The sequence below is a fragment of the Fusarium verticillioides genome, chromosome 8, assembly GCF_000149555.1.
Source record: "Fusarium verticillioides 7600 chromosome 8, whole genome shotgun sequence".
Classification (NCBI taxonomy): domain Eukaryota; kingdom Fungi; phylum Ascomycota; class Sordariomycetes; order Hypocreales; family Nectriaceae; genus Fusarium; species Fusarium verticillioides.
Genome location: NC_031682.1, coordinates 1,508,494 through 1,524,025, shown reverse-complemented (window position 1 = coordinate 1,524,025; position 15,532 = coordinate 1,508,494). Strand labels below are relative to the sequence as shown.

The following is a 15,532-nucleotide window of genomic DNA, read 5'->3' as shown; positions in this document are numbered from 1 at the left end:
ACTACAGCATGGCACGTTATTCACTTGCATCATGTAATTATCGAGGTGTGGCACACTTACTTCAATCTTGGTACTTCAAAAAGCATATGTATTCAGGAGTGAAGATATGCCTAGGCACTCTTGTTCTTCTTTTGTTAGTTACTGGTTTCATCAGTTAATGTCGGATATTGACAGAAATCCCCCGTTGGTCGTCTAAACAAGATCCTACTGGTTGTACTGCGTAAATCCCTGTCCGTTCCAAACTGTAAATAACTGTTATACGAATCTTCTATTAGATTCCATGGACTATATAAATTTGTCTCTCTACTTGTTGGGTTCCTCCGTGCGCCGTGCGAAGTGGTATCCAGTATCCTTGCCACTGAGCTCTTGAACACACGACGATGAGGTTTACAGAAGAATACCGATGCCGAACACCTGATTCTGACTACTCAATTATCCAAAAGACAAGAGTAAGACGCCATATGCAGCAAATTAAGTTATCGAGAGTAGAGAGGACGAAGCGGGCGGCTGCCAGTGTCAAGGTGCTCGTCCTCCTCTGGCCGATGAACCTACAACCAATAAGAATTAAGCATCCCTATATACCAGCAAAAGGTACATAAGCTGCATTAACTAATTGGTCTTTCACAAAGGGATCCAGGGCTGAGAATGGTCTCATAGCGAGCGCGGCGGGATTCGAAAACTGAGCAACACTCTGGTACGCCCAACCGTGAGGCTCCTCTTCGATTCCTTGTTTGGTTTCCCTCTATGTGACCGGCGTCTCTTTTTGGAATTTTTTCTTTTTGTGCAGTGTGTTCCCCATTGGTATGGGAAGCATGGTGGCCCGTTCTGGGTGTATCTTTAACCTACCTGAATATTTTCTGGACCACTTGTAGACTGATATTTTTATTAGAGGTGCCTATTAATTCGAGGTCTATCTACCAGAACAGGTAGAGTATTACATTGTAGCCTTACTGTATTTTGATCTAGGACTTCTGATCAAAGTTCATCGTTAGCCCTCCACTTGTAGTGCTTTTGACCAGGTGTCGGGGCAAGAAAAAGATGTCGCGGTATTACAGACAATAGAAGTTCACTACATAGAGCTCTGCGTAGCACAAAGAAAGTGTTAAATCTGAGTAATTGAAGTTATATTGAGGTCCTCTGCTACAACTCACCTTCTTGTTCTGCATCTGCCCTAGCTATGTCGCAGATGAGTTGTTAACTACGCATCCAAGAGACCAACTCCACATTGTAAGAGCTAGTCATAGCTTACCTGTCCTAAACTTAGGAAATCTTAGCCTGAGGTGGACCATAAAATAGCCTAAAACTTTATCTGATGCTCAGATACGCTCCATTACTACTAAGCTTGTGCAGCTATCCATGTAGCACAAGTACTGAAATGGTGAATGCAAAAGTAACCGGGCACTCAGTCACGACGCATGATAAACCACTTCCTGAGCCCTGGAACGCTCAGGCGATCATTGGCCAGAAGCTATTGAACTTCATTTAAATGAAACAGTTCTATGAGTGAGTTTCGCCGACTCTAGGTGTAGACCGTGACCTGTGTTCAACAGCTGCTAAATCTCCCAGATCGCCAACTGTACTCCTTACCTCAGCGATATTTGCGTACCGTACAGTCGAATCATGCCTCTCAGTTTTCGCCATGAACAACTGTCAGTGTTTGGGGACCATGCGCATGTGCTGAGTCTTCAAGCCATATCACTTCCACGTCTCTTTCTCATGGTTGGTCGACCTCGGCCACAAGACCCCAATGGCTCGGATGTATCACACATCGTCAGCCATGTGCACATCTCTCGATTACGTCGCAATTTCACGGAGACCAAGATATTTAAACAAATGTATTCTGTAACTAGTAATATTGGTATCCGTCAGCAGGCACAGCCTGTAAAAGATGATCCGTCTAGAGAGGGTATTTCATCCAGGTTTGGTATCTAAGGGGGAATTTTAAACATAAACCACATTCGCAAGACTGCCACAAAGGAAATCACCATCCAAAAACAACCGTCATTAAACAGGCAAACCCTTACGTAAACAAAGAAAAGCACAGGCCGTTATTCCGTCGCATCCTCTTGCTTTCAATCTCCTGTCAAGTATGGTATCTTCAAAAGAAACGCAATAAACCTCCTCTTCCCTTCGCTAGTATCTCGCTTGGCACCATTGACGTGATTGGTGTGACGATAGTTCGATCATGTTTAGTCGGTGAAGAACTTGATGACGTTCTGTAGATCGCGCAGGCCGACACCGTGCTTGGGGTAGCAGATGTAGATTTCCTCGCCGAGGGCACCGAACTTGGATCGGAATGATGCCTTGCGACGGAGGCCGAGACTGTCGACGATGGATCGGTAGCTGGCACTCAGGAACTTGGCACGAATACCGCCAACGTGCTCACCAGGGGTAAGCTTCTCGGACACACCAGCGCCAAAAGTGACCTTTCCGCTGACGTTCTGAAGAGCAAAGCTCACAAGCACCTCAATGGCGCCGTTAACGGCGCCAGGGAAGTCCAGAGCCACTTGACCTGCCAGCCGTGGCGAGGAGCAAGCTTGGCCAAAACGACCATGGACATGACCTTGCCATCCTTCTCGGCAGCAAAGTATCGGCGGTGCTCCTGGTCAATCCAGGGGCGGACCTCAGTAAGGTGAACCTGTTTACCCTTGCCCTTACGAGTGCCCTTCCATGCTTCGATGGCGGGGTTAGCACGAGAGATGAAGTCTTCGTCGGGCTTGACCTCATGGATCTTGACACCCTCACGTTCAACGCGGCGAGCCTTAGCAGCGAGGCCATCGATCTGGGCACTGTTGTGCTTATCAGCGTCGACACGCTGCTCCTCGGTGCAAGACAAGCTTCGCCAGCGAAGTTCAGAGGCAAGAATCTTCTGGACCTCATAAGAAACCAGCATCCAGAAAGGTGTTAATCGGAGGTCCACAGTAATGTAGTGGATAAATTCGCGGATGACTTGAGTGTACTGGCTGCGGTCGCAGAGAGGATCACCAGTAATCATAGCAAACTTCTCGCGTTGGACCCATCCAACAGCGGCACCCGTGGAGTGTCGCCAAATCTGGAAACGATCATCGAGCCAGGAGGTGTTGGTAGCATCACCGTAGTTGGCAATGAGTTTCTCGATGGGAGGAGGAGAGTCGGCGTGGTGAGGCTTGGTAGTGTCAGCCTCAGGGTGAGGCAGACCAGGTGCCTTAGTAGGGAGAGACTTGGGATCACGGTGGAATAGAGATGCATAGCGAACATCGCCAAGCTCAAGCATCCAAGCGACGATTCGCTCAAGACCAAGACCAGCACCAGCATGGGGCGGAGCACCCAGCTCAAAGGCGGTAAGGTAATCTTCCATACCATCCTCGGCCATGCCAGCGGCAGCCATGTTGGCGCGGAGCTCATCGACGTTGTGGATACGTTGACCACCGGAGCAAATCTCTTGGCCTCGAATGAAGATATCGAAAGATCGAGTCCACTTGGGATCTTCGGGATCCTTGGCAGTGTAGAAGGGGCGAGCGTTGGCAGGGAACTTGTCGAGGACGTAGTAGTCTGTACCGTACTTCTCGCGCACAAGCTGGCCAAGTCTCATCTCGTCCGGAGTCGACAGATCCTCCTCCTCGACGTCACGTCCGTCATCACGTAGCATCTGGATACCTTCGCTGAAGGGGATGATGGGGGTTTCCTCTAGCCATTTGAACTCACCACTAGGCCATCTCTTGCGAATGACCTCGAGCTCTCGGGAGGCATAAACGGTTCTGAAGACTTCCTTGAGGAATATGTCGATGAATTGGATGACCTCATGATAATCGGTGTCAATGGCCATTTCAAGATCGAGGCCAGTGTATTCCGTCAAGTGACGGTGAGTATTGGAGTTCTCGGCACGGAAGACGGGGCCAATCTCGAAAACGCGACCGAAGTCGGCAGAGATAGCCTCTTGCTTGGCGAGCTGAGGACTCTGGGCGAGGAAAGCACGACGGCCGAAGTAGTTTACGGCGAAGACAGCAGCACCACTTTCAGTGGCGGCAGGCTGAAGCTTAGGGGTGTTGATCTCAACAAAGCCTTGCTCTTCGAGGGTGCTTCGGAAGATGCGGGAGACCATTGAACGCACACGGAAAAGCGCCTGGTTGGAAGGGTGTCGGAGATCGAGGATTCGGGCGTTCATGCGGTTGCGCAGGGTCTCTGGGGGCTTGTAGTTGCTAAAGGGGAGGTTCTGAGCGGGGTTGACGAGGTGAACAGACACGACATCGACCTCAACATTGGAGTGTGTAGCCGATCGAATCGGCTCGGGAGGGCTCTTGAGGATACCAGTGATCTGGACAAGAGATTCGGGGTTGATCTTTCGTACCCATGTGATAAAGTCGGCATTACTGGCATCACGGGCGAGAACACCCTGAACGGAGTGTGTCTGGTCGCGGAGGAGGAGGAAGTCGAGAACCTTTGAAATAGGTCGCTGAGTCTCGATACGAGCTCGGAAAGTGACTTCGGTGCCAATGGGTAAAGTATCGAGCTGTGCAATAGTGTTGATTTCGCCAGGATGAACAGGCCAGTCAGAGCTCATGCTTGTTCGACCGCTGTCGAGAGAAGTGCGGCTGCTGGGAACAACAGCGCCGTTAATAGTGGTGGTTGTGCCATCCATACTAGATCGAGCAGAATTGCGCAGTTCAACGGCGCTATCGCGCATGGTTTCGCGAATAGTTCTAGAGGGAGACGCGGAACGAGGTGATGAGAAAGCCGAACTCAAAATAGCAGCGGATGGTCTTGTGTCAATGCTAAGCACTGCTGAAGCAGGCCGGCTGGTCTCCGGGCTCGCCATATCGAGCGACGTCTCTGATGATGTCAGGCTTGTGGCTTTGGCTTGTGAAAGGACTGAGTCTATTGAGACAGCAGATAGTGGGGGCGATGAGGGGACCTGCACTGCGGCTGGAGTGAAGGAAGTGATCAAACGTGAAGGATTTTTAGGTGAAGAGAGAGATGGGGAAGAAAAGGTAGAAGTAGTAGGCGAAGGGGGAGCTGAGAAAGAATTTGTGGTGGCCGAGGATCCTTTTAGACGATTCTTTGAAGGTAGTGGCATGCCAAACGCTGATGTGACGGGAGCGAGGATGCCCGTCATAGTTAGGTAGCGTCGCGTAGCGCAGGGCCGCGGACGGAACCAGGGCACGGAGGACAGGGATCAGAGGATCGGGGATTTGGGGGTGATTTGATTCTGATTGTGATGACGGGCCCTTAGCCGGGAATGACTGCTTCTGTCTCAAAATGAAATGCACGGTTGGTTGGCTGGACTGCTCTCAACTGAGATGGAGGGTGTGGCACGGTGGGTCAGCCACACTTGAAAATCCTTGATATCCTGACTTGGCTTGCTAGGGATTGTTTCCGCAATACTTGCTTGAGTCGATGACGATCGAGTGGGCTGCTTTTGGTTATTCAGATTCCTTTTTGGCTGTTACTCAGGGCCGAATCTTCGATTTGATCGTGGCTGTGACGAGGGGAGTGTTGAATAGGTAGTGTATCAAGGTACACGTGGCTGAAGTCGATATAAGGGTAGAGTCCACGCTTGGTTAATATCTAATTTGTGTATTGGTTGGTGTGAATGAGAATAGAGACACTAAATAGGAAATGTCGAGATGTTTATATCAATTATAGCCAACGACATGAACTCCGCATCCACGGCACTTTCGGCCTCACGGAAACGAGACTTGCTTACAATGCCGCGAGAAGAAAAGTAAAAAAAAACTTCATTGTCAAATTCCTATCGCTTACTCTAGCAACCACCATTTCGGGCTCGGCCCAGTGCATAAGCCCGCGGCGTGGAAGTTGAGGATGACGGATGACTCGGTATTGCCATGTAACTCGTTCCGCGCGAGAGGGTACCGAGAAATTTACGGGTAGATCCAATTGCAATTACAGGTCAGTCAGCACCGGTTTTAGCTTCGGGTCTAGCACTAGCACCCTACTGTAGCAGCTAACAGCCCTAGGATATGGGGCATCGCTGATTCAAGCATGGCACGCCATGAACAACGGGCCCGGTAGTGGCATGTGGATGTAAGAGCCTCCAAGGGCGCAAACTCCGAGTAATTGATTCCGTCATGATTTTTCAATGCATGTCTCTCAGAAATATCTTTCAGAATGTCTAAAGACTGGCACCGACTTTTACTGAAGGGTTGGTTAATGTGTCAAGTCAATCAATTGCACTCAGCCACGAAGACAGCACCACGTCAAACAAGATGCCACAGACACACATCCAAAGCCAAGGCCTTATTGCCGTCAGACGTTCAGGTCCTAAGCTTGGCCTCACCCAGAAGCGCCCAAACAAGCAAGGGATGGCTGCCGTTTGCCGTCTGGGCATGCCTCTACGTATCGCCAGAAGTACCAGATACGTCAACGTGTGATACAAATTTAGGACCAGGTGTTGATTCCGTGACATCAGAAGGGTCGCTGTAGATTTTCACAGCGCCAGGCCTCTCTTCAGTAGACTCTCCCGCCCCCGGATGCGCGGGGCCGCACGGAGCTGGTGATTGGAGGTCGGTGGAGATGCTCCGGAATTGGCTTGGTAGTGCAGCCAAGACCAATGACATATTCTAAACCCATCGGCGATTGACGATAATCAAACCGTTGATTTTCATGTTTCAGTGCCCTTGTGTCCGTTTTATAACCTGTATTTCTGAATATCATTTCATCCAAGACTCTGTAATGGCTACAACCTACCTACCTGTCGATGGTGAGTAGGGTAAAATCAGGGGCTGATGACCAGGTTTGTTTACGAGAGATTGTCGGTGACTGACTTGACGTTAATCCAGATGAAATGAAATGCCAAACGGAATCTTTGGTTGATTACGTTGTACAGTACCTCAGCTAGCCAAATCAAGAGAACATTCTCGTATCTACGGACTCCTTCGTGGTTAATAATTCTAGACTCTCGTCTCTTCTTTTTTTTTTTTTTTTTACCTTCTAAAAACAGACCCCGCTTGGGCGTTCCGCTCCCGCATTGACCACTAAATTGACCCAGCTAAGCGGGAGACAATACGTCATAAGCATCGACCCTCCAACCTCACGTCACCTAACAACTTTGGTTGGTTCTGACCAGGTTTTACAGCTTTGTCGTGTGTTGCTTGCTTATCGCTTAATTCACATTCTCATAATCAATCTCTCAAAATCACCTCAGTCAGTGGGTGATATGATTACCACTGTTTGATAACCTGCTTTTCCTCTTTCGTAGGCGAGACACGTACTACTAATGACGGTCAACAACTTCAAACTGCTTACCCCCCATCAAACCACAAACCTACCTTAGACGCCATCAAAACTCACGCACACACGCACATCAGCAAGCTATCATTCTGTTTTCTCCTTCTGATCAGCAATTCTGAGCCAATCCCTGCCCTTATTACTTCTCCTACTGCGCTTGCAGAAATACCTCCCGTGCTGTACCATTATCGTACTGTACTGCATACTGAGTCAACCACGTGTTGCACACAAATCTCCCCACCGCTTCTCCGTGACAGCCGGGTCTCGTCTTGGCTTGACTCGGGTTTGGGCTTGGGCTTGGATTGTACTTCCTCACTTTGCAGCCTCTCTTGTCTCTGCCGTCTTTTCCTGACAACCCTTCTCGACCCCTACCATAACCAACCTAGCCCGCTGCAATCTGCAGTCTCACCCAAAGGCCATAATCTCATAGGCTGGTGTTGGTGTTTGCTGGCTAGGACCCCTCCCCTCTCCCCTCTTCGCATCTGATATGGAGACTGAATTCACACCCTCTGAGTCACGGCCAACCACTCCGGAACCTCCGGGCTATGTGAATCCTCTCGAGTCCAGCTCTAGATGGTACCTGATCGCTCGTGCCCAAGCTATTCGTTCTGCTGCCAGTCTGGGTTTCAGTATCGCTAATCGTACGGATCCTCCTGCACCCTCACCAACCAAGGACATCTGGCTCGATGCTACCCTATCCAAGGCTGATCTTAGCCGCGCCGACCGCGCCAAGACAAAGATCAAGGCCGAAGTATGGATGCCGCCCCGTCCCGCGCTCGGCGCCCGGGCTGCCGTTATAAACTTCCACGGAGGCGGATGGATTCTCGGTCAAGGCACCGACGATGCCCGTTGGGCCGGTGCTATCATGGCTAATCTCGACGCCGTTGTCTTCACTGTCAACTATCGTCTCGCGCCATCTTGTCCCTTCCCAACACCAATCGAGGATTGTGTGGATGCAGTTCTTCAAATCAAGCATCGTGCGGCGGAATTCGGCATAGACCCTGATCGTATCATCCTGTCGGGGTTTTCCGCTGGGGCCACAAATGCCCTGGCAAGTTGGCTCATTCTCAATGACCCTGATCGATGGGGTTACAAGTTCCCCATAGAGCCTCCAAAGATTGCCGGCATCACTCTCTACTATCCGCTTCTGGATTGGACCATCTCGCGTCCGGAAAAACGGCTTACATGTTCAAAGCCGGAGTTTACCTTACCCAAGGGCCTAACAGATCTTATCGACGCTTCCTTCATCTACCCAATCATTCCTCGCGAGGAGCGTTGCGATCCAAGACTATCCCCGGGGTTGATGCCTGATGAGTTGCTAAAGAAGCTTCCTCCTATTCACTTGGTCTTGTGCGAGTATGACATGCTCCTGGCTGAGGGTCTCAAGTTCTCGAATCGCCTCAAGGCTGCTAACAAGAAGTTCACATTGCGTATAGTCGAAGGAGAGAGACACGCATGGGATTGTCCACCACCTATGTCACCAAAAGAGAGTGTTGCCATTGAGTATCAAGAAGCCGTGGAAACAATGGCCAGTTGGTTTGGGCAGAAGTGCGAGACCGACACTGAATCCATGCGATCAATGAGACTAAAAAGGCCAGTTCTCAAGCGACCAAAGTACCTCTCCTTCAAAACCTGGTCTGGGAGGTAGTTGCCCCTAGCAGGGTTATTGATTCTCGTGGGTTCGATTTTTATTTCTTCGCTGTACTTGGTCGTTTCCTTTTTCTTTCAACCTAGCGCGGCGTATGATGCGATTAATGAGACCAGACTTGGCAACATATGAGACACAGGGCATTGGTTGGACATGATCGGTTTTGAGCGAAAGAAAATACATTACATACATATTCAAACATAAATAAGAAAGATTTCCCGACATAATGATCCAGGAACGGGTGGCAGTGCAAAAATAAGCATCAGGGTCTTGGTTCTTGTCAAGATCATGATCTAGCCACTACCAAGCGTGTTAGCCAACTCAATCGAAGACAAGCATTCCCAGCCCTGTCAAGAGAGACAACCATCGGCATTTGCTGCTTTCAGTCGTTTCCACCCCAGGTGTAAATCAAGACTGGGAACTAGATACTTCGAGCAACGGAAAAGATACTTGGCAATAACACCTGGTTTAAGGGTCCCATCTCCGGAAGCGTCGGAGGTCCCAACATTGGCCGGGTCGTAAACATGTGGCATTTTCACACGCCCACGCCAATTGGTTCCTACATACTCCATACACCTACACATGAACTTAATCACAATAGTTCAAAACATGCATCAAGGGATTCTCAGCTTAGACTAGCTTCGCCTTACAAACATTGTGCGGGGATCCTTGGTCAGCTGCTTATTTCTGCGTTTATATGCACGAATAGTGTGAGACATTTTGTGTTGTCGACTGAGCTTGTGACTGAGAGTCAAAACAGTGAGGTTTTTTCGTCGGGGTTTTGTCAATATACCGAGTTCTTTCGCGATCCGGAGGGCCCGAGTATCCCGGGGGAAATATATCGGACTCCGGCATCGCGTTCACCCGTGACGGAATTATCAGGCGACCATTTCACGTTCAAATAGATCACAAAATCACGATATGTTAAGCTTTTCAATCCGAATGCCAAGATTGAGATAATTGTCATCAACTAACTAATCAACTAACTAGGTAGCTAGGATAAGCAGCATCCACCGCTATCTCACTCAGCGCCATCATCATAAGCTTCAAATCCTAAAGGCCCGTCGCCACACTTTACTAGGACCCCAAGATCGGCTTTTTATGACTTTCCCATGCCGACATGGTGTTCGGCCGTTGGGCGGTGTGCTCGGCTCCGAAGTGCCGATGTGGCTCAGGCGATCAGGGATGTGATCATGGAGATCTCTTGATCGTCATGACACAAAGTGTCAGTCATTTCGCGATGATCTGTGGCGGTTCTGAGAATTCGATGTGGCTTGACGATGAAGTATGAAGTTATGTTTGCTTTATGCCAAGTCTTTGTAATGAGGTAAAGTGTTGGCCATTGAGAGATTATGTTATTGCCATGGAGTTATGATTCAATACTCAAGAGTGACTGGAAAACTCCATGATCCATTCAAGCCAGTCAAAATCACATGATAACCATCCTAATTAGACTCCATGCTTCACACTCAATGAATTGGTCCAAGTTCGCGCACTCGGTCTAGGGTAAGCATCATCAGAACAACAACAGCAAGATAGCAAATGTATGATCATGCAGGTATATTCGTTTTCGTTATTGTAATCTGAGACTGCAGCTATTACTATCGCAATCTGCCAGACATATTCTGCAGGATAGCTTCTCGATTCTGAAAGTATTCTCATCAATCAAGCCGTTTTCTCCAACGCGTCACATATCGTAACCAGCTCTGCCCAAGTCGCAGACTGATACACTAGCATTTCTGGTACAACATGAATTATTTTACCACTTGGCCTCCTTGCTGTTGATAAATTCCTTGAGGATGGCAACGACCTTCGAGAAAGAAGCAAGATAAGCCTCAAGATCGGTCTGGACCTTCTCAGGGTTGTCCCCAAGCTTGGCGTAGAAGTCCTTTCGGTAGGGAACAGCGGACATGGCAGCGCTGAAGATGGGCTTGACCATGAAGCTGTGGTGGGGCTTCAGAGTGTTGCCATATGCGTCGCGGAAGGAGTCGGAGAGCTCGACGGAGGGGTTTTGGACGTTGTGCTCGAGGCCCTGCTTGGTGAAGTCAAGACCACTGGAGTTGTTAGCTAATGGGAGGCATGTTCGGGAAGGATTGTTCATACCGGACGAGCCAGAGGCAGCCCTCGGTGGCAGTGTGCTTGCCAGTCTTGAGCTCGTTGCGGACAAGGTCCTGGACGGTAGCGGACTCGGCGGGAGCAGCGGCGTGGCGAGCACGGAGCTTCTGTAGGTAGCTGTCAGATTCGTTCGATGGAGATAGTACACATCACGGCTGCTGTCGCGCGATGAGAAAGGGAGTATGATGTGACGAACCTCGACGTTGCCAAGAATATCCTTCTTGACGGGGCCGAAAGCAACACCACCAATGGCATCTATAGACGCAGTTAGTCGCTGAATTCTGAGAAGAACTTTGTGACAGTGATGTACCAAAGATGGTGGTCAGAGACTCAGAAGCCTCTAGAAACTCAACGGTAGAGACAGCATTGCCATTGGCCTCATCGACAGGAACGTCGGCGAAGGTTCGCTTGAGCGACTGGACGATGGTACCACCGGGAGGATAGACAGCAGACATGATGATTGATGATGAAGAAGTGAATGGAGAAGAGGAGGAGAGAGTGTTTGACAGGAGGAGGAGAGTTAAAAATGATGAGGTGTCGTTGAACGTTGAAGCGGTCAAGCTGAGCTGTCCCTTTGCGGGTAGGTTTAGACAGGGAGCAATACAGGAGGGGTCTAGCTCAGGGGACCTAGTGAGGGGCTCAAGACGGTGAAGGAGGGGCAGCCGTACAGTGTAGATAGATAAGATAAAGCTGGTGCATACAGCTGAAACAGAAGACATCGGACCCAAGCAGCATCCTAAGACACTTATCAAGACTATAGCGGGCGGGAGATCTTAATGAGGCTCATCCAGAGGCCTCAAAGGGTCATTCATCGACCAAAAAGTACGGTATTCATAGGACCTGCATCGAAGGGTCAAGTGGAAATACTCACACTCCGCACTGTGTTTCGGGGCTCGATTTAGTTGTTCCGTCGAGACCGCCCCAAACCCCACAGTCTCCCACGTTGATCAGGGTGGAGGACATAGACGAGAGGCTCAATCTATAGTACGACGTGGTAAGACTCTCAGTCGAGACTGGAAAAGAAATGGTTCTATGAAGAGTGATGCGTGAAACTGAAATGCGCTACAAGTGTAAGGATCTGCTCTGAAATGAAATGTCGTTAAATCACCAAGCCTGCTAAGTACTATCTTTAAGTACCTTAGGTAGGTACATATGTGTTGTGTTAGCTGATGAAGCTCAAGGTGGGCCAATATCATGATACCTACCTCAGGTAGACAAGGCAAGGGTATCATGAAACAAAACAACAGTAATTCAAATCACACATATGTTATCACTAAACTATCAACGCCGATACATTATACCATAAATCATCCGATTACGTGTAAATAGACTCAGTCACAGAATTGACCTGCAATCCCCATTCCGCCATCTCAGCATCTTCAAGGAAGTGCAAGGGGAACCAAACCAAATGGCCCTTGATTTGCGACAGCTTCTCTCTGGCGTCTTCGGGAGGCATGAACTGGTCAAAGATATGGCCAGCTTTGACACCACGTGGAGGAAGATATCGATCATAATCGTCGAAAGTCCTGATATGGTCATCTGGATCGGCGTGGAATAAGTGGCGGAATAGCTCGGTGTTCTTGTCTGCCTGGCTTGTCCACTTCTCCCAGAGTTCGTCGCTGAGAGGATCTTCAACAAACTTGTAGCTCTCATCTTGGTCGTAGATATCGTTGTTGGGGTTGACGGTCGGAGGCATGGCGTTGATGTCTTGCGAAGCATCATGGGGTTGAGGGGGCAAGAGACCCATGTGCTCACGCCAAAGGTATCGACGTAGGGTTGCTGCGTGATAACCCGCTTCGAAGGGCTTTCCATCCATAGTACTAGGGATGAGGCGCGTGTCCTCCATGACAACACTAAGCTCACTGTCGTGGTCACCCAGTTGACTTCGATCGTTAAGGTTACTGCTTCCGCAGATGGCAATTCTGTCATCGACCAGCAGCAACTTGCCGTGGATGTAAAGCTCCTCCTGAATCCAGTTCTTGATCTCTGACTCAGGATCCTCCTCAAACCAAGACTCACCCTTTAGGCCTTCACCAGTACCAGCCATAGCATGGTGTGCAACAGAGGAAGTTGTGTGGACTTCCTCCTTGGGCATGGCAGCTTCAAACTTCTTTCGTGCCTCCATGGTTTTCTTGATATCCTCATCAAGCTCCTTCTGCTTTTTATCGCCACGCATGTGTTCATCGCCCTCACTATCCTCGGGGTCATATGAGCCGTGAATACCTTCGCCCATGATCTCCTCAGCTTCTGCACGCTGCACCTGTTGGTAGCTGATACCGGTCTCCTTCTCAGCTTTGATGATAGCAGGAGTTTTATTAAGACGATCATAAGATCGCAAGTTGAAGAAGAAAATGTACTTCTCCGGGTCTACGCCCTCAGTGCGACATTGTCCGAAGATAGAATGCTCACCCCGACAAATAGACTTGTACTGGTAATCCATAATAGCTCGCGTGCCCGTAGCAGCTTGCTCTCTGAGATCTCCAGCAAATCCAGGAATGGCAGGAATAAGAACGATGACGCGGAATTTGCGGCCCTCTTTTGCAGCCCTCACAACGGCATCGACAATCGCGCGGCCAATAGTATTCTTGATCGGAGCCTGCTGATCGCCTGTTGCAGTGATAAAGAACTGGTTCTCGATGTAAACGTAGTGCTGAGCCTTGGAGATGATCTCAATATACGCGTTCTGAATGGAGTGGTCGGTCAGAATACCGCTACTCCAGTCGGCGCTTGATCGGACGAGCTGGCAGTTGACTGTGCCTCTGTTTTCAAGGTTTTTAGTACTTAGAGGAGTGTAAGGATGCTTAACGTATTCTCCAACGGGGTGTTTCGGGCGTTGTACGCCAATAAGGTCCTCGTCTTCATTCTCCCTGTTCTCCAACACCAACCAGTCGAATCTCTCGTCTCTCTTATATTTATCACGTTTGACGAAATTCCATCGCAATACAAAGTGTTCTGCTACATCATAAACAAACTCAGAGCCTGTTTCTGTTAGTGAGAAGCGATTAGAAGAAGGGACTGGTGTACCTTGTATTCCCATAGCAACATCGTGCCAAGGCATCCTACCATAATCAGCCTTGCTCAACTCATTATCTTGCCACGAAGAAACGTTCTGGAAGTCCATGACCCGATTGTTATTAAAGTCTTGTCCTGGCCAGACTTCGTCTTGAACATTGGTGGGATGGACATCTGAAAGAGGGTGCTGGTGATTATCCCATCGTCCGAAGCATAGATCTAGGCCTCCAATAAATGCTTGCTCATAGTCGATGACAATGAACTTTTCATGATGAGCCCAGTAAAAAACCATGTCGCCAAAGTTCTCAAAAATGTTGTGATCGGGGTGACGGGCAATATGGATATTTCCGTGACCGGGCGTTCCTTTGGGACACAGCCTGTTCTCATGTCAGCCGGGCTTTTCTATTGAGAAGAAATTCCTGTGACCTTCGCAATGCATGCTTAGTGTGAGCAGAGTTGCATGTCAGGGCTTGCTCGACCTCCTTATACACAGAAATGTAGATTTGGACACCCTCCTCTGCTTTGCGTTTGAGTAACTTGTCGAGGCGGTACTCTTGATTGCTGTAAGGTGGGCGTCTGAGAAAAAGCTCAGGCGAGAGCCACCAATCGGTAATATATATCGACTCTTTGGCCTGCTCAAGGGCTGTGGACACCGCCCAGAAGTAGTCTCGGCCGTCTACAAACCATTTGACGATATTGCCATTACGTATTGGGAAGTAGGAATTGAACCTGTTGTTTTCACAGATCTCGGCTCGACGTTTATCTGTCCGTATCTCATGTTCTTCGTCGTGCCGGTGGTTCTTGTTTACCTACATGACGATTAGAGCTCAATGGTCTGAACACCGAAATTATCCCCGCTCATAGTGACTGCCATAAGAACCTAAAAGGGAATTGTAACTTACAATGTTTCCGAGCTTCCCTATTTTGTGTCTTTTTGCAATTAGTATCGTCTGGTGATGGGCAACGAATTCAAGTCTGGCGCTCACTTCTGGTGTATCGCATGTACTTTTAAATTGTGTAGCGCCGCAGAGAGTCGGTTTCCTTTACTGGAGCCATCCGCTGCAGAAGAATCTCGATGTGACATCGTGGCGATTAAGATCATACAGTCTTGAGTTGACGATGTCGTAGTGAGCGGATACGATGGTACATAAGGTATTTGGAGATGCTTCTGTTGATGACGTCGGCATCCGACCCTCAGCCATAGGCCGACTTTTCGTGCCAAGCTGCAAAACAGGAATTTGTTGTTACGACTCCGGACACTTCCCTGATTCCAAATTATGGGCGTTTCGCGCTATTTCAGATTTCAATTTCAAGTTACTTTATTATTAATTTGAGCCCGGTGCTGCATTTGTTATTTTTTATAAGGGCCCGAGATTAGTTATGACTGTTAAGCTTTTGAAGTCTGAATGCTCTACAATAGCTAATAGGCCAGTCACATGACTCAGCCACAGGATTTCTCACCCAATTCAACAGCTGCACGAAAAAGTTTCCCATCTTCAGCCTCACGGCGAGATCAGGATACTACATTTCCAA

At 49.0% G+C, this 15,532-nt stretch overlaps 5 protein-coding genes across 6 annotated transcripts; 2 read left to right on the top strand and 3 right to left on the bottom strand.

Moving 5' to 3' along the window:
* Positions 1–1,381: 1,381 nt before the first annotated feature.
* Positions 1,382–5,806, bottom strand: FVEG_07262 (aspartyl-tRNA synthetase). Its single transcript, XM_018895854.1, has one exon. The coding sequence runs from the start codon at positions 5,090–5,092 to the stop codon at positions 2,456–2,458; it is 2,637 nt and encodes an 878-aa protein (XP_018753200.1). The 5' UTR covers positions 5,093–5,806; the 3' UTR covers positions 1,382–2,455.
* On the top strand, positions 5,467–6,883 carry FVEG_16058 (hypothetical protein). Of its 2 annotated transcripts, XM_018905296.1 has the most exons (3): positions 5,467–5,886; positions 5,955–6,697; positions 6,777–6,850. In XM_018905296.1, exon 2 carries the CDS (start codon positions 6,106–6,108, stop codon positions 6,418–6,420), a length of 315 nt encoding a protein of 104 aa, XP_018753202.1. In that variant the 5' UTR covers positions 5,467–5,886; positions 5,955–6,105; the 3' UTR covers positions 6,421–6,697; positions 6,777–6,850. The 2 variants fall into 2 exon arrangements, with proteins under 2 accessions (XP_018753202.1, XP_018753201.1); XM_018905295.1 differs by having other exon boundaries at positions 5,955–6,883.
* Positions 6,884–6,939: 56 nt separating this feature from the next.
* Positions 6,940–10,392, top strand: FVEG_07263 (hypothetical protein). The gene is made up of 2 exons (XM_018895855.1): positions 6,940–9,582; positions 9,633–10,392. The coding sequence occupies exon 1, from the start codon at positions 7,712–7,714 to the stop codon at positions 8,870–8,872; it is 1,161 nt and encodes a 386-aa protein (XP_018753203.1). The 5' UTR covers positions 6,940–7,711; the 3' UTR covers positions 8,873–9,582; positions 9,633–10,392.
* Positions 10,393–10,631: 239 nt separating this feature from the next.
* Positions 10,632–11,442, bottom strand: FVEG_07264 (hypothetical protein; the record flags this gene model as incomplete). The annotated part of the gene is made up of 4 exons (XM_018895856.1): positions 10,632–10,926; positions 10,976–11,094; positions 11,184–11,242; positions 11,298–11,442. The coding sequence occupies 4 exons, from the start codon at positions 11,440–11,442 to the stop codon at positions 10,632–10,634; spliced, it is 618 nt and encodes a 205-aa protein (XP_018753204.1).
* Positions 11,443–12,302: 860 nt separating this feature from the next.
* FVEG_07265 (hypothetical protein) lies at positions 12,303–15,101 on the bottom strand (the record flags this gene model as incomplete). Its single annotated transcript, XM_018895857.1, has 5 exons — positions 12,303–13,966; positions 14,012–14,376; positions 14,426–14,808; positions 14,902–14,929; positions 14,986–15,101. 5 exons carry the CDS (start codon positions 15,099–15,101, stop codon positions 12,303–12,305), a joined length of 2,556 nt encoding a protein of 851 aa, XP_018753205.1.
* Between the last annotated feature and the right edge of the window lie 431 nt (positions 15,102–15,532).